At 42.9% G+C, this 18,886-nt stretch overlaps 1 protein-coding gene across 3 annotated transcripts in view; it reads left to right on the forward strand.

Annotated features, from left to right (window-relative positions):
* The first annotated feature begins 3,123 nt into the window (after positions 1 to 3,123).
* The window catches only part of DRD4 (dopamine receptor D4), an 86,826-nt gene continuing 71,063 nt past the window's right edge, over positions 3,124 to 18,886 (forward strand). For 2 of the 3 annotated variants that reach the window (XM_056527003.1, XM_056527004.1), the window contains exons 1-2: positions 11,336 to 12,211; positions 14,605 to 14,717. In XM_056527003.1, the coding sequence (XP_056382978.1) occupies positions 11,816 to 12,211; positions 14,605 to 14,717 (509 nt within the window). In that variant the 5' untranslated portion in view covers positions 11,336 to 11,815. Of the gene's footprint in view, positions 3,526 to 11,335; positions 12,212 to 14,604; positions 14,718 to 18,886 lie in introns of those variants that run through there. The other variant, XM_056527005.1, reaches the window with a different exon arrangement.

Raw genomic sequence — 18,886 nt, forward strand, 5'->3', positions numbered from 1 at the left:
TACCAAAAATGGAATGAGGCCTACAAAGAAAAGAACACAATACCTACAGTGAAATATGGTGGAGGTTCAATGATGTTTTGAGGTTGTTTTGCTGCCTCTGGCACCGGGTGCCTTGAATGTGTGCAAGGCATCATGAAATCTGAGGATTACCAATGGATTTTGGGTCGCACTATACAGCCCAGTGTCAGAAAGCTGCGTTTGTGTCTGAGGTCTTGAGTCTTCTAGCAGGACAATGACCGCAAACATGCATCAAAAAGCACCCAGAAATGGATGGCAACAAAGCGCTGGAGAGTTCTGAAGTGGCAGCAATGAGTCCAGATCTAAATCCCATTGAACACCTGTGGAGAGATCTTAAAATTGCTGTTGGGAAAAGGCGCCTTCCAATAAGAGAGACCTGGAGCAGTTTGCAAAGAGAGAGTGGTACAACATTCCGGCTGAGAGGTGTAAAATGGTTATAAGAAGCGACTGATTTCAGTTATTTTTTCCAAAGGGTGTGCAACCAAAAATTAAGTTAAGGGTTTCAATAAATTTTGTCCAGCCCATTTTTGGAGTTTGGTGACATTATGTCCAATTTGCTTTTTTTTCCTCCTTTTTTTGTTTAGTTCCAATACACACAAAGGGAATAAACATGTGTATAGCAAAACATGTGTTACTGCAATCCTTTTCTGTGAGAAATACTTCATTATCTTGAAAAATTTCAGGGGTGCCAACATTTACGGCCATGACTGTATTTATGTAGTATATATAGTCAGTGCAGCAAGATCTTCCTGCTCTTTGATGGCAAAATTTTTTTGTTAAAGGGGTTATCCAGGAAAAAACTTTTTTTCTATATATCAACTGGTTCCAGAAAGATAAACAGATTTGTAAATTACTTCTATTAAAAAATCTTAACTTCAGAAGCTCATAAGTACTGAAAGGATTAAGGTTGTTCTTTTCTGTCTAAGTAATCTCTGATGACACGTGTCTCGGGAACCGCCCAGTTTAGAAGAGGTTTGCTATGGGGATTTGCTTCTAAACTGGGCGTTTCCCGAGACAGGTGTCATCAGAGATTACTTAGACAGAAAAGAACAACCTTAACTTCAGAAGCTCATAAGTACTGAAAGGATTAAGATTTTTTTATAGAAGTAATTTACAAATCTGTTTAACTTTCTGGAACCAGTTGATATATAAATAAAAGTTTTTTCCTGGATAACCCCTTTAATTACTATATGGATTAAATCAGGGGACTCAAACTCCCGGCCCGCAGGCCATTTGTGGCCTGTGGAAAGAAATTTTGCGGCCTGCACCAGGGATCTGGAATTTGTGACGCCCAAGACATACAGTATCGGGTGCCGGGAAGGTAATTTCTTCAAGCATTTAGCTCTGCTTTGGGCAAGCAGGGCTAAATGCCAGAAGACTACACACACTTCTGCAAACACTGCTACATGGGACCCGATACACATATGACGGGGCAACCAGTCTTGCCCCGTCACTAAACTGCTACTTACATCTGTCTGTGGGGACTTCCTGGAGGAGGTGCATGCGGTGAGTGACGTCATTGCAAGCGCTGCGCAGGGACGCTGGCGTTCTGCGCAGCGCGTGCGATGTGGGGAATCTGTGCTAAGGCTACCTAATGTGGGGAAACTGTGCTGCGCTACCTAATGTGGGGAAACTGTGCTGTGCTACCTAATTGGCAAAACTGTGCTGTGCTACCTAATGTGGGAAATCTGTGCTACAGCTACCTAATGTGAGGAATCTGTGCTACGGCTACCTAATGTGAGGAATCTGTTTTACGCTACTTAAATGTGGGGAAACTGTGCTACGGCTACCTAATGTGGGGAAATTGCTGCCTACCTAATGCTTCCCTCTCCCCCCCTGCAGCAGTAGCACCCCCATCATCCATCAGCTCATGCTATTACCACAGGGGTGTAGGGGGAATGGGGGGGGGGTTGCTGGTGGATAATGAGGGTGCTACTGTTGTTGTGGGTGTTGCTGGTGGATGATGAGGGGCACATGATGGGGGCATTATATGTGAGGGGCGCATGCGGCCCAGCCCCATCCAGCCACTACCTCCAGTGGCCCCCAGATAATTTGAGTTTGAGGCCCCTGGATTAGATTTGGGACATTGGAGAATCTAATTTTATAGAACTTTCTTGCTTACTGTCTTTTAATGGCAACCTGCCTAAGTGCTTTAAGGTAATGTTTGTATGTTTCATCTAGTCCTTTCACACCTATTTGCAGCACGGGGCCCTTGTTTCCCTTTATTTTTTCTCTCTCGCCAGTAAGTCTGTGGTCTTCTGGTAGCTGTAAATGTTATGAAGCTTAACACAGCAGGGGAAGACAAACACAACATTTCACATGCTAAACCCAGCTAATCCTTCTGTTTTCAACCATTCATATCTCAGCAAGAAATAAAGACATTCTCACGATACCAGGCTGTAAAATAACACAACAACACAAGCGTACAATTGTCTCCAAACTCCATCCATCCTGTGCCATGTCACGGCTCTATGGGGCCTATGGGGACATCCTAGGTATTTAGTACATACCATTACATACATGCATAGGATTTACTCTCTAAATAAAAAGGCACAAAAAAATATGTAAAATTGTTAAGAGGGATCTGGGTCATAGCCATACTTGCAGCATGGTTTATGGCAGAATGGTGGTGGGGCTCTCTTACTGACTACTCTTTCTAGTCATGCCTTAGATCAATGCAGCGTTTTCTTTTCGCCTAAAGACTTTTCACGCCCTATGCCTTTTTTTTAAACCTCTCAATTTTATGACCGTATTGGAGCTTCCTCATAAGTGATGTAGTATTAGTAGTGATATCCTCCACAATTCACCACTGTTTACCTTTGGATCATTTCATCTTATTTTGTCAATGTGAAACTGAATAAAACATTTCTCAAACTCTGAAAATTATAGACTTATTGTACAGTGTCTTGTGCAGTATTCAAGATATCTACAAGCAAAAATGCATAGGGGAAGATTTACAAAACCTGTCCAAAGGAAAAGATGCTGAGTTGCCCATAGCAACCAATCGGATCACTTTCATTTTTGAAAAGGCCTCTGAGAAATGAAAGAAGCAATCTGATTGGTTGCTATGGGCAACTCAGCAACTTTTTCTCTGGACGGGTTTTGATAAATCTTCCCCCAAGGTGGATACTCTATAGTGCAAAGCACACCTTCAAAAAATGGCAACAATAGTATATGACAACAATAATCTTTTATTAGCATGTATGTGAATCTAGTACAAAGTAGCAAAAAAACAAAGAGGGTTAAAAACAATAAAAAATGCTTGAACCTGAGAAATCTCCCACTAAACATGAGGGGACAAATACCTCCACCCTCAAGCGAGCACATGTATACAAAATACATAGTACTTTATCCGTCCCAAGTCTCAACCCCATGTGCAAAAAAATATATGTATGGCAGCAATCCAAGAATTCTTTTAAAGAAAAAAAAGTATACAAGGAAACAATTGCAGATGCTACCTCATGTATACGTGCACGGGCTGGTGTCCATGTTAGCTATGAAAATATGGTAAGTGTGTTTAACATTGCAGTAACATAAATTAAACAGACTTTTAAAGCTGCTCACACTACAGTGTTGGTAACTGCTTGACAAAGGGTTAAATGTAACCCAAAATGTTGGAATATACTGAAATATTTTATCAACCACAAGTAGTATGAATATATGGACATTTTATATGAAGCATAACCACCAATGGAGCGCTGTTCTATCATTTTCTACTTCAGTTAAAGGGATTATCCAGGAATCGAAAAACAGACCTAATTTTCTTCTAAGACCACTCCCTGTCTGTCCCCAGGTTGTGTATGGTATTACAACTTGACTCCATTCACTTCAAAGGAACTGAGCTTCAGAACCACACCCAACCTTGAGACAGACAGGGAGCGGTCTTTGAAAGAAATTATCTCTGTTTTTCGATAACCCCTTTAACCCCTTAAGGCCGCAGGGTTTTTCCGCTTTTTGCATTTTCATTTTTCCTTCATCACCTTCTAAAAATCATAACGCTTTAAATTTTGCACCTAAAATTCCATATTATGGCTTTTTTTTGCGCCACCAATTCTACTTTGCAGTGACATTAGTCATTTTGCCGAAAAAGTTTTCCACCGGAGTATCCCTTTAAAACTACACATAACTGGGGGAAGAAAGAGCATTTGTTTCCAAGACTGGGTAATCTGTCGCCAACTATTTACCCACATATATTAGTACATCAGAGTGACTGCCATGACTAGTGACTGTATTATCTTCTATACCATGCTGCTTCACAGGGGATTCTCTTGACATGTCACTCACAGACTATATACAGTGCTCTCTCAAGATACAATGGCCTCAGGTGACAATATTTTCAACATACAATCGTATGTTCCAAAAAAAACGTATAGCATTATTTTTGCAATGTCGAGTTTAAATAAGCAATATATAGTAAATTGGAAAAATACAAAATTATATATTTTTTATCATCATTAAAAAGATAGTGTAAACTTTGCGCAATAATTTTCATGTTTTATTCAGATTTTGAAAGAGTCCCATAATCTAAATCTAAAACCATGCCCACTTTTGCAAAACTGGAGTGTAAATGTTAGCTTTTTTGAGTGATTTTTGCGTTAATAGTCACGTAAAGAGTTTTGAGTATGCCCCCCCCCCATTATTTCTTTATGCACTCACTGCTATTAATGGTGATTAGAGATGAGCGAACTTACAGTAAATTCGATTCGTCACAAACTTCTTGGCTCGGCAATTGATGACTTTTCCTGCATAAATTAGTTCAGCTTTCCGGTGCTCCGTTGGGCTGGAAAAGGTGGATACAGTCCTAGGAGACTCTTTCCTAGGACTGTATCCACCTTTTCCAGCCCACCGGAGCACCTGAAAGCTGAACTTATTTACGCAGGATAAGTCATCAACTGCCGAGCCGAGAAGTTCGTGACGAATCGAATTTACTGTAAGTTCGCTTATCTCTAATGGTGATTAACCCCTAGGGGACACGTGCCATGAATGTACAGCGATTCAGCCTGGTACATGACCAACAGCTCTGTACTTTATGGGAGGCTATGAAGCGATCAAAGCAGCTGGGGACTCCCCGCTAATTGCAGACATCAATAATCAAGCTGAGGTCTACCAATAACCCTTTAGTTGCCTTGATTTATGGGGATCACAGCATCTATAGGGAAAATGACAGATGCCGGCAGGGCTGCCATCAGAAATTTTGGGGCCCCTTACACAGCTTGTAGTCTGGGCCCCCAACCGCGGTCTCTAGCCCCCCCCCCCCCCCCCCCACCCCCCTCCACTCCAGGACAACGTATTAATTCTGCAGTGGCTAAATAATGCCACCATACTGTAAGTAAATAAAAGCCCCTATTCACAGACCAGTATCACTAATAACAACATTATGCAAGGGACATATAATTCTGCCACACTATGACCTCTACCATTACCACTGACAAACACTGCTATATTGTTACTTATTAAAAACAATACACAAAAGATCAATAACCCCTATATAGAGGTAGATTTGAGCTGTACACAGGTGCTGCAGACCATATAAGTCAGTACGGGTACATACTCACAGGGTCCCATCTTCTTTGATCGGAGTCGCTCACATTTTTCTTTCTTCTCCATCTGTCCTGGGTCATCATGAAGATTTCTCCTGTTCACAACTCGTCTCCACTGAATCTGCCAGACAAACATTTTAGTCTTCTCTGTAGGGATCGACCGATATCGTTTTTTTAGGGCCGATACCGATAATCTGGGGAGGTTAGTGCCGATAGCCAATAACTTATACCGATATTCCGGTATAAGTTATCGGCTATTTATCCCCCCTCGACACCGCTGCAGATCACTGATTTAAAGCGGGCGCTTTAAATCAATGCACTGCAATGGCTTTTGCGGTGCCATGGGCCGCCGCCACCCGCTTCTCTCCCCTGCCTGTCCGGGGGTCCTGAGACCTATCACCGCCACCGCTCCCCCCGCCGTGCCTAGGGGTGCCTCCAGCTGTTGCAAAACTACTACTCCCAGCATGCCTGGACAGCCGTTGGCTGTCCGGGCATGCTGGGACTTGTAGTTTTGCAACAGCTGGAGGGCCTACTGTAGGTATAGTATATTATACAGACCCCTGTCCATCCCAGAACCCTGACTCACCTTCCCAGCTGCTGCAGGGACCGTCCGGGGAAGGTGGTGTCCGGAGGCATTCAGGGTGGAGGGTGAACCGGTCCTGGCTGTCCTTCTTCTCCGGGGGTCATCTTCTCCACTCCGGGCAGGCTCCGGCCTAGTAACGCTGCATAGACGCCGCTGCGCAGTGACGCCCCTGACGTCACGGCGTAGCGGCGTCTATGCAGCGTACTAGGCCGGAGCCTGCCCGGAGTGGAGAAGAGGACCCCCGGAGAAGAAGGACAGCCCGGACCAGTTCACCCTCCACCTGGAATGCCGCCGGACACTACAGGAAGGAAGGATGGATGGCCACCCCCATTACGGGTAAGTTAAAAAAAAATTATTGACTCAGAGGGTGGGGGAGGGGCCCGACCGGTATAGCGGTATGGGCAAAAATCCATACCGTGGGAGAAATAAAAAAACGCTATCCGGTTCATACCGGTATACTGCCCAGCACTACGGTGCGACGCGGTGCGGTGGGTCGGAGGGGCGGTCGCGGTGCGGCGGGGCAATATCGACAAGGTAATTGCCGATACTGATAATGCCCAAAATCGTGATTATCGGCCGATAATATCGGCCATACCGATAATCGGTCGATCCCTACTTCTCTGTACAGCACAATCCTCAACTCTATACAAAACCCCTATATGTATTACATTGCCCCATATAAAGTTGGGGTCTACACCAGCATGTTAGTGTAAAAAAATTAATTTTTTACACCAACATGCTGGTGTTGCCCCATACTTTTAATTTTCATAAGTGGTAAAAGAAAAGAAAAAAAAGACCCACAAAATTTGTAACGCAATTTCTCCTGAGTACGGAAATACCCCACATGTGGGCATAAAATGCTCTGCGGGCGCACAGCAAGGCTCAGGAGTGAGAGCGCACCATGTACATTTTAGGTCTAAATTGGTGATTTGCACAGGGGTGGCTGATTTTACAGCGGGTCCGGCATAAACTAAAAACAATAAATACCCAGATGTGACCCCTCTTTTGGAAACTACGCCCCTCACAAAGGCTAGCGGAATTCTGCAAGCGGAAATTCAGAAGTATGAGAGTGCGGAATCCCAAAAAAGTCTAGGGGCTTTAATTTGAGGTGGAATTCCGCAAGTGGAAATTCTGCCGTGTGAATAGACCCTAAGGCTAGGTTCACACTGCTGAATCTCCGGCCAGAAAATCTCCGGCCAGTGCCGACTGAATCAGTAGATGGTTGGATCGTGCGGACACTGCAGTCTCCAATAGACTGCAATGTGTTCCGAGAGTATTTCCGCCATTAACAACGCCATTCTTCAGGCAGAAATTTCCAAGCAGATTTTATGTTCACAAATTCCGAAGTGTGAATGGAAACCCATTCACTATACAGTACATTTTAGTAAGCGGAATTTCTGCCTGTAAGTTCAAAGCGGAATTGCAGGCAGAAATTCCGTAGTATCAATGTTCTAAATGTCGCTGCAAATTTTGCACAATTTCATTTTTTGCGTAATTTTGTTTTGCAGTTTTCTGTAGAACATCTTTCAAAGTTGTCTTCTGTTTGGTGCACCCACCATAACCCACTTTTTGCAGTGGAGCGGTATTAATTAGTTGAGCAAATTGAATTTAGAATTTTTTTTATTTTTTTTTTTGGTGCAAACCAACACCACCTAATAGGACAAGTACAACAGTGTCAGATGCCGGAGCACAAAGCTTAAACCAATCTCTGCAGCTCACTGGTTTCTATAATTGCACAAAATGTATCAAGTCCTGTGCACTTTTTGGTAAATTTTAAGCAACTATGCAAACAATACACCAAGCGAACAGGGTTAAAATCTTTATTACCTTACACCAACATTGATAAATGTCCCTCTTAGTACCAACATTTGTCACTGTGTTTACCCTTTTTTTTGTCTATATTTGGCGCAAGTGTCCTTTTTTTTGTGCCTTTAAGACATTTCTGCTGATTTTGAGTTGTAATCCAGTGATTTTGGCAATACGCATGATATAGACGGGTCTTAGGAACTGTGCTTTTTTTGTGAAAAGGCGCAAAACCACCGAAAAGTCTCAACACTACACCAGCCCAGACTTAGCTTTTTGGTGTATATGAAGAGAGAAATTTCAGAAAATTTTTACCTGCACAAAATGTATAAAATGATCTGTGACCATTTAATAAATTTGGCGCAACTACACATCACCAGCACACACAAAAAAGGTGTAGAAAAATGCTTCACTTACACCGACAATGATAAATGCTTCACTTACACCGACCATGATAAATGCCCCCATAGTGCTGATAGAGGAGACAGTCTCCTATCCCCCCCCCCCCCCCCCCCCCCCCGCTCCTCAGCTCACACTTCTTGCTTCACTTCCAGCAGCTTTTCCTCTAAAATCTAGCACCCCTCATGCTCCTCCACTCCTGTCTTCTTTATTAACCATTTATGATCCAGTTCTAGTAAATGCTTAGGTCTCGTTAAATATCCTACATTAACCCATGAGCTATCCCTTCCTTGCTAGCTTACTAGATTAACCCCTTCGTATACAGAGCCTTAAGTTTGTTTCCTTAGTAACACACTTGCTATATGCTATGTTTCTATTTGTGATACTATGCAGTGAGAGGTGTTAATGCTGTCTGCATGCTATAGATCAGTATTTCCCAACCAGTGTGCCTCCAGCTGTTGCAAAACTACAACTCCCAGGATGCCCGGACAGCCTTTGTGTTTCCCAACTAGTGTGCCTCCAGCTGTTGCAAAACTACAACTCCCAGCATGCCCGGACAGCCTTTGTGTTTCCCAACTAGTGTGCCTCCAGCTGTTGCAAAACTACAACTCCCAGCATGCCCAGACAGACTTTGCGTTTCCCAACTAGTGTGCCTCCAGCTGTTGCAAAACTACAACTCCCAGCATGCCCGGACACCCTTTGCATTTCCCAACTAGTGTGCCTCCAGCTGTTGCAAAACTACAACTCCCAGCATGCCCGGACAGCCTTTGTGTTTCCCAACTAGTGTGCCTCCAGCTGTTGCAAAACTACAACTCCCAGCATGCCTGGACAGCCTTTGTGTTTCCCAACTAGTGTGCCTCCAGCTGTTGCAAAACTACAACTCCCAGGATGCCCGGACAGCCTTTGTGTTTCCCAACTAGTGTGCCTCCAGCTGTTGCAAAACTACAACTCCCAGCATGCCCGGACAGCCTTTGTGTTTCCCAACTAGTGTGCCTCCAGCTGTTGCAAAACTACAACTCCCAGCATGCCCAGACAGACTTTGCGTTTCCCAACTAGTGTGCCTCCAGCTGTTGCAAAACTACAACTCCCAGCATGCCCAGACAGCCTGTGTATTTCCCAACCAGTGTGCCTCTAGCTGTTGCAAAACTACAACTCCCAGCATGCCTGGACAGCCTTTGTGTTTCCCAACCAGTGTGCCTAGAACTGTTGCAAAACTACAACTCCCAGCATGCCTGGACAGCCTTTGTGTTTCCCAACCAGTGTGCCTCCAGCTGTTGCAAAACTACAACTCCCAGCATGCTCAGACAGCCTTTGCGTTTCCCAACCAGTGTGCCTTCAGCTGTTGCAAAACTACAACTCCCAGCATGCCCGGACAGCCTGTGTGTTTCCCAACTAGTGTGCCTCCAGCTGTTGAAAAACTACAACTCCCAGCATGCCCGGATAGCCTTTGTGTTTCCCAACCAGTGTGCCTCCAGCTGTTGCAAAACTACAACTCCCAGCATGCCCGGACAGCCTTTGTGTTTCCGAACTAGTGTGCCTCCAGCTGTTGCAAAACTACAACTCCCAGCATGCCCAGACAGCCTGTGTGTTTCCCAACCAGTGTGCCTCCAGCTGTTGCAAAACTACAACTCCCAGCATGCCCGGACAGCCTTTGTGTTTCCCAACTAGTGTGCCTCCAGCTGTTGAAAAACTACAACTCCCAGCATGTCCGGACAGCCTTTGTGTTTCCCAACCAGTGTGCCTCCAGCTGTTGCAAAACTACAACTCCCAGCATGCCCGGACAGCCTTTGTGTTTCCCAACCAGTGTGCCTCCAGCTGTTGCAAAACTACAACTCCCAGCATGCCCAGACAGCCTTTGTGTTTCCCAACCATTGTGCCTCCAGCTGTTGCAAAACTACAACTCCCAGCATGCCCAGACAGCCTTTGTGTTTCCCAACTAGTGTGTCTCCAGCTGTTGCAAAGCTACAACTCCCAACATGCCTGGACAGCCTTTGTGTTTCCCAACTAGTGTGTCTCCAGCTGTTGCAAAGCTACAACTCCCAGCATGCCTGGACAGCCTTTGTGTTTCCCAACTAGTGTGCCTCCAGCTGTTGCATAACTACAACTCCCAGCATGCCCGGAGAGCCTTTGCGTTTCCCAACCAGTGTGCCTCCAGCTGTTGCAAAACTACAACTCCCAGCATGCCCGGACAGCCTTTGTGTTTCCCAACTAGTGTGCCTCCAGCTCATGCAAAACTACAATTCCCAGCATGCCCGGACAACCTCTGTGTTTCCCAACCAGTGTGCCTCCAGCTGTTGCAAAACTACAACTCCCAGCATGCCCAGACAGCCTGTGTGTTTCCCAACCAGTGTGCCTCCAGCTGTTGCAAAACTCCAACTCCCAGCATGCCCAGACAGCCGCGTTTCCCAACTGTGTGTGCCTCCAGCTGTTGTAAAACTACAACTCCCAGCATGCCCGGACAGCCTTTGTGTTTCCCAACCAGTGTGTCTCAGGCTGTTGCAAAACTACAACTCCCAGCATGCCTGGACAGCCTTTGTGTTTCCCAACTAGTGTGCCTCCAGCTGTTGCAAAACTACAACTCCCAGCATGCCCGGAGAGCCTTTGTGTTTCCCAACCAGTGTGCCTCCAGCTGTTGCAAAACTACAACTCCCAGCATGCCCGGACAGCCTTTGTGTTTCCCAACCAGTGTGTCTCAGGCTGTTGCAAAACTACAACTCCCAGCATGCCTGGACAGCCTTTGTGTTTCCCAACTAGTGTGCCTCCAGCTGTTGCAAAACTACAACTCCCAGCATGCCCGGAGAGCCTTTGTGTTTCCCAACCAGTGTGCCTCCAGCTGTTGCAAAACTACAACTCCCAGCATGCCCGGACAGCCTTTGGCTGTCCAGGCATGCTGGGAGTTGTAGTTTTGCAACAGCTGGAGGCACACTGGTTGGGAAACACAGCTATATATATATATATATATATGCAGTATGTGTGGAGCCCAGGTGACTGTCATAGACACAGTGCAGCAGTCTCCCTCCCTGTCATATTCACAGCTATACTAAGCCTGGCTTTGTGTTGGGATGTAGCAGTGTGATTGGAGCAGCTCCTAGACAAACCCTCTGCACCTTAATCGGCTTTCTTCTCCTGGACGCGACCCACTTGCAAATTAATCACCTTGGGATCAGAAGGAAAGTATTCCTCCACTGCTTCCATGTAAACCAGGATGGAGACCCCCAAGGACAAGCACCTCTGCCCCCCAAGAATCTGCACCCCTCACTGTGTATGACAGGTGGACATGTGTCTCCTACAAAGTCATCACTGTGCTCCAAAATATGGGTCCTCAAGAGCCTAAAGTCAACTTTTAAGGACACCTTCAGCTCAGTAAGTAGTTTATAGATCCTGGAAACAATTATAAAAAAAAAATGGAAGGAAGATCTGGAATACTTTACCAACCTCCTCATTCAAGGACAGGGGTCTTCTAACTTCCCCCATGAGAACATCTCCTGTTGAAGTGGGAAGAAGAATAGATGACTTCTCCATGGGAAAATCTGCTCTTTGTAGAAGACAAAGGAAAAAGAAGAAGACTGGCCAAGGACCTCTCTGGTGCATATTCTTCTGCTTTGATGGGACAGTGAGTACCGAAGCCATGCTCCAGAACATCTCCAACCAAACTTCTGAGCCCTCAGAGGACTCCCATTATAACTTCCTGGCCTTGATCTTTGGGCTCATATTGATTGTGTGTATCATTTGTGGAAATGTCTTAGTGTGTCTTAGTGTCTGTACAGAGAAAGCTCTGAAAACCACCACCAACTATTTCATAGTCAGTCTGGCGGTGGCTGACCTTCTCCTGGCTGTGCTGGTGCTGCCACTGTATGTATACACAGAGGTAAGTCTGCTGCTTTGTCTATTCACCCTTCATAGGGACATAGTTATGTATTGTGATAAAAAGTCATGTCACCTTACCCTAACAGTGCACAATGACCCTAACAGTGCACAATGACCCTAACAGTGCACAATGACCCTAACAGTGCACAATGACCCTAACAGTGCACCTTGACCCTAACAGTGCCCAATGACCCTAACAGTGCCCAATGACCCTAACAGTGCACAATGACCCTAACAGTGCACAATGACCCTAACAATGCGCAATGACCCTAACAGTGCACAATGACCCTAACAGTGCCCAATGACCCTAACAGTGCACAATGACCCTAACAGTGCACAATGACCCTAACAGTGCACAATGACCCTAACAGTGCACAATGACCCTTACAGTGCACAATGACCCTTACAGTGCACAATCACCCTAACAGTGCACAATCAACCTAACAGTGCACAATGACCCTAACAGTGCACAATGACCCTAACAGTGCACAATGACCCTTACAGTGCACAATGACCCTAACAGTGCACAATGACCCTTACAGTGCACAATCACCCTAACAGTGCACAATGACCCTAACAGTGCACAATGACCCTAACAGTGCACAATGACAATGTATAATATTTAGTGCTAAATATGATTGCATTTTCCTCAGGTACCTTACAGTACAGTAATTTTATAAAATGTCTTTTTTAAATGAAATAATGTTCTAATAACTACATTAAGGTTAGAATAGTAAGAAGTCTGATGGTTATATTTATTTATTTATTGGTTTGCATTATTAGGTTAAATCGTTCAAAACAAATAAATAATATAGTGCAACTGCTTAACCCTTTTATGATACAACTATTTACGGAGAGGTTTCAGATCAACTAAGAACTTTTTTACTGATACATTTTTAATTTAGAGGTTTGTAAACAAAGAGAACACACATGAATATGTATATATATATATATATATATATATATATATATATATATATGGATATAAGAGAGATGGTAGATAGAATAGATAGATGAATAGAATTATAGATACGAGAGAGAGAGAGAGAGAGAGAGAGAGAGAGAGAGAGAGAGAGAGAGAGAGAGAGAGAGAGAGAAATGTGAGGGAGGGGAGAGAAAGATAGATAGATAGATAGATAGATAGATATGATATGATAAGTAAATAGATAGAAAGATATATAAATATAAGAGATGATGGATAGATAGATAGATAGATAGATAGATAGATAGATAGATAGATAGATAGATAGATAGATGTTGTAGATAAATAGATACATAAATAGATAGGAGATAGATAGATAGATAGATATGATATGATAAGTAAATAGATAGAAAGATATATAAATATAAGAGATGATGGATAGATAGATGTTGTAGATAAATAGATGCATAAATAGATAGGAGATAGATAGATAGATAGATAGATGCTATAGATAGATCAGATAAATAAATTGAAAGATAGATAAATATGAGAGATGATGAATAGATAGATGTTGTAGATAAAAAAAATAGATAGATAGATAGATGTTGTAGATAGATATGAGAATGATAGACATGACATAGATTGATATGAGATAGATAGATGTAGATAGTTAGATAGATAGATAAGAGATAGATAGATAGATGTAGATAGATAGATAAATAGATATGAGATAGATAGATATGAGAGTGATAGATAGATATAACATAGATATATATGAGATAGATAGATGTAGATAGATAGATAAATAAATAGATATGATATAGATAGATATGAGATAGATAGATAGATATGACATAGATAGATATGAGATAGATAGATAGATAGATAGATATGAGATAGATAGATATGAGAGTGATAGATAGATATAACATAGATATATATGAGATAGATAGATGTAGATAGATAGATAAATAGATATGAGATAGATAGATAGATATGAGATAGATATTAGATAGATAGATAAATAGATATGAGATAGATAGATATGAGAGTGATAGATAGATAGATATAACAGATATATATGAGATAGATAGATTTAGATAGATAGATAAAAATAGATATGAGATAGATAGATAGATAGATATGAGATAGATATTAGATAGATAGATAAATAGATATGAGATAGATAGATATGAGAGTGATAGATAGATATAACATAGATATATATGAGATAGATAGATGTAGATAAATAGATAAATAAATAGATATGATATAGATAGATATGAGATAGATAGATGTAGATAGATAGATAAATAAATAGATATGATATAGATAGATATGAGATAGATAGATAGATTGCTATGATATAGATATGAGATAGATATATAAATAGAGTGATATGCCTTATCCCAATTCCATTACCCATCATACTGAATATCTTCTTTAAGCTAATCTTTTTGATTCCATTGCAGTTTCTAGGAGGGATGTGGACTCTTAGTCTTGTCTTATGTGACGCCCTTATGACTATGGATGTCATGCTGTGCACTGCCTCCATTTTTAACCTGTGTGCGATCAGTGTGGACAGGTAGGTGATCCTGAAATGCAATGAATAGGCATATATCATGGATGGGACAAGTTCCTATTCACATGGTGGAGGCAAATACTATACGAGCTAACTCACCCCTAAAGCATTTGGTGCCAATAGTGCAATACTTAAAGGGAATTGACTAAAGTATGTATGCCACTTTTCTGGTGTATAAATGGTTCTAGTTTAAGCACAATGCTTCTTTGCTTATGCTGTGCTCGCCATTTTTGTAAGTGAATGGGGTTTATCATAAAGGGAGTGTGGACGGGCGTCTGCCTGTACAATTCTCTCCCCGCTCATTCTTGTCATCCGTCAGTCTGAACACTCAGGCCCCGACCAGTGAAAACTTTTCACTTGCCCCTAGGACATGTTACAAGTTTTTTTTCTATTATGTTTTTCCGGTACGTTTTTAATTTGTTGCCCAAATTTTCCTGACAGTACAGCAAGTCTGTCTGGTTATATAGGACAAAGTATAGGGAACACTCACCTGATTGGCCTTCATTTGGCTTAAGGGTAAATCCAACCTTTATATCTACAGGGGGCACTGTTTGTGGTAGGGGTAAATATGATTTTAAGGGGTAACCCCAAGAGTATTCTCGTGCAGGACAATGTATCCCCTATCCAAAGTAAGTGTCTGATCATGGGGGGGGGGGGGGGTCCCAGCGGTCAGAGCCCCTGCAGGCACTCCGGCTCTCCCCAAAAACAGAGAGCACTTTGACCCTGCATGAAGCGGCGGCAAACACACCCCCTCCATGTATCTCTATGGGAGAGCCCGAGATACCCGAATGCTGTATCTCCGGCTCTCCCATAGAGATACATAGAGGGGGCTTCGTGCTGGGGTCAACACTCTCCATTTCTGGGGGGAGCTTGGGCTCCAAGCAGGAGATCGCGGGGGAAGTCCCAGCAGTCAGACCTCCCATGATCAGACACTTATCCCCTATCCTTTGGTTAGGGGATAAATTGCCCTGCACAATAGTACCCCTATAAAGTTATCCTATAATCATAGGTAGAAAGTGAAGGTTCAATGTCAGTCAAGTGGAGTGTCAGCGTATATGCTTGGCATCTGCTCCATTCATTCTCTCTGGGGCTTCCAAATACGTTTAGAAGGAATGGAAAGTTGGCCAAACATGCGGGCTGCCGCTTCATTGACTCCAGAGACATTGGACCTTCATTGTTCGGATCAGTGGGGGTCCCAGTGATTGGACCTCCATCAATCAGCTAGTTACCCACTATCCTATGTATAGGAAACCATAATGCACATAACTGAAAGTGTTTATCATCAGCCAATTCTCTGGAGACCTCACGTTAGATCACTACCTCTTCTAAAGACTTCTTATACATGACATATTATCTGTGCCCGCACTGTGTCTGTATGGAGAAGCCCCATTCGTCTTCATTTCTGGTGCATGTTCAGTCTTTCCCTGTATATTTAATCTCTTATAATCTCTTAACAACTATGAAAGGATTATAGAAAAAGAACAATCTAGCTGATGTACTTACAGTACTTTCTTAAATAAAATAAGCACAGATATCATTCCTGAAATGAGATTATGCTTTGAAGTCATCAGGGGATTTTCCCCCGTATTTGTGATTCACAGACACAGACGGAAAGTGCAGATAGAAGAGACAAGAGAATGTAATAGAATCTACGGGAAGAGCCTCCTGATTCCATCCCAGTCCTTATCTCGGCTTCTCGGTTCGCACCCCCATATTTGTGCAGAAATATGCAGTTTTATTCCCATATAACAGATAAAAAAGCAAAGTACAGTTATTATAATAAGCAGAGGCTTCTTCACAAAAACGAGTTATTAGCTTGAAGATAGTTGTGTAGATGATTTTTCTAAATGATGTCGATATTTTAATACATAGCAAAGTATTAGTGCTAAATGATATAAGAATATGTTGCTAGAACTTCATAGTGAAAGATCTATAAAGGAGTTATCTGACTTTCTCCTCTGAATAGGTCATCAATACCAGATTGATGGGTACTGGGTGTAGGATCAGATATTTGAAGATGGCCCAGAGCTCATCTGAGGGCCACAGTCTGGGGGTGCCAGGTGTCAGACCCTAACTGTGCTGAGATGATATTAGATAACCCCCATTAAGAGGCTACTTAAAGGGGTACTCCACTGCCTCATCAATTGGAACATTCTGTTCCAAATGCTGAATGCGGCGCCGGGGCTCGTGACATCACAGCCACCGTCGCGCCCCCTCTCCCATAGACTCTCATTGAGGGGGCGTGGCGTGATGTCACGAGGGGGCATGGCTGTGATGTCACGAGCCCCAGAGCCCGCACAAAATGTTCCGAATGCTGAGGCAGTGGAGTACCCCTTCAAGTTAGTTTTTGTTTTTTGTTTTGTTTTTTTAAAGAGCTCACAATGTTGTAAAACAATAAAATATGTCATACTTGCCTTATTGATCTACTGCTACTCGCATTCCAGTGTTTCCCTGATCCCCCACTGCTCTCTAATGTGGACATCTGATCAATGCAGCCTTTCACTGACTGCAATGGTGACCCACTGATAAGCGACCAAGCTAAAGACACCAGCATGGATCTGAAAAAAATTGGAATAGGAGCAGTGGTGGATCTGGGATTATGACTTTTTTTTATTATTTTACAACATTATGAGCTGTTGTTTTTTTTTTTTTTAATGAAGGAGCCAGGCAAGCTTTTATTATATAATGGTGGCGCCAGGTAAGTGCAGCTCAGCTCTCAATCAAGTGAATAAGATCTGATCTGCAGTTACCCATTGACAAAACTACACATTAAATGGTGTAGTGGTTTGGCCTGAGGATAGGTCGTCAATTGTTTCAACCCAGAAAGCCCCTTTAAAGGGATACTCTGTGGAAAACAAATTCCCAAATCAACTGGTGCCAGAAAACTAAACAGATTTGTAAATTACTTTTATTTAAAAATCTTAATCCTTTCAGTACTTATCAGCTGCTGTATACTACAGAGAAAGTTGTGTTGTTTTTTCCAGTCTGACCACAGTGCTCTCTGCTGCCACCTCTGTCGATGTCAGGAACTTTCCAAATCATGAGCAAATCCCCATAGCAAACCTCTCCTGCTCTAGACAGTTCCTGACATACAAGTGGCAGTAGAGAGCACTGTGTCTGCCTGGAAAGACATTGGGGGATTTATGCAGAGGAAAAGTTGATGAGTTGCCCATTGCAACTAATCAGATTGCTTCTTTCCTTTTTAGAGTTTTTTTTTGTTTTGTTTTTAGTCTCTAAAAAGTAAAATAAGTGTGGTGTGCCACTATAGTGAGTAGTGACAGGGCTACGGGTATTGCAGTGAGTGGTGGGATCCAATGTTATTAACCCCGGGGGTCGGATAGTATTAACCCCTATGTGTTCGTGACGCCAGTGTGGTTTTCGGGTTTCGGAACACCACACGCCCGGATTCTCCGTAATCCCACTGGCTGGCAGTGAATAAAGAGTCCACAACCAGTTATGGGAAAATGAACTCTTTACTGAATAGAAGACAGGTGTAATTATCTTGGCCAGATCGTCCCAGAGATGTGACCAGTACCCAGAGGACCTCGCAGCTTGCTGGGCCAATACTTGTAATACACTTGACTTGGACTTGTAATTTAGACTTGACGGTTAATAGACTGGACTTGACTATGTTCAGGACTTTACTACTTCAGTGACAGCAGACATAGACTGGAGACTTATTGGAGACTTGTAGCTTTGTGGAACTCCAGATGCTGAACACTGTCCTGAGATTCTCTGGTAGCTGCTTCAGTAAAGACTTTGATGTTGTAGCTTAGAGCACTTAGCCCAAAGAGACTGAATTAAAGATGGCTACCCCTTATATAGTGAGTGGGCTGGACTATAGCCCATTGGTCAAGCTGTGGTTCATATGTTAACCCTGGTGATCTCTGGGATTACATATTGCAACAAATCATATAACAGTATAACATAATATGTGATCAGCTTACTCCAAAGGTCCTATATACTATCTATACATTAGAATCCTATCTATGGTCTTATGGTAACATATACCACATCAGGGGTCAAGTCCTGGAAAAAAAAAGTGTGGGAACTCACCCAAGATTTCTAATATCCCCTAAGTACTGGAAGCCTTGAATTTTATTTTTTATAGAGATGATTTACCAATCAATATAACTTTCTGTCACCAGTTGATTTAAAAGACGCGTACAGTA

This window comes from Hyla sarda, chromosome 6 (assembly GCF_029499605.1).
Source record: "Hyla sarda isolate aHylSar1 chromosome 6, aHylSar1.hap1, whole genome shotgun sequence".
Lineage (NCBI taxonomy): Eukaryota > Metazoa > Chordata > Amphibia > Anura > Hylidae > Hyla > Hyla sarda.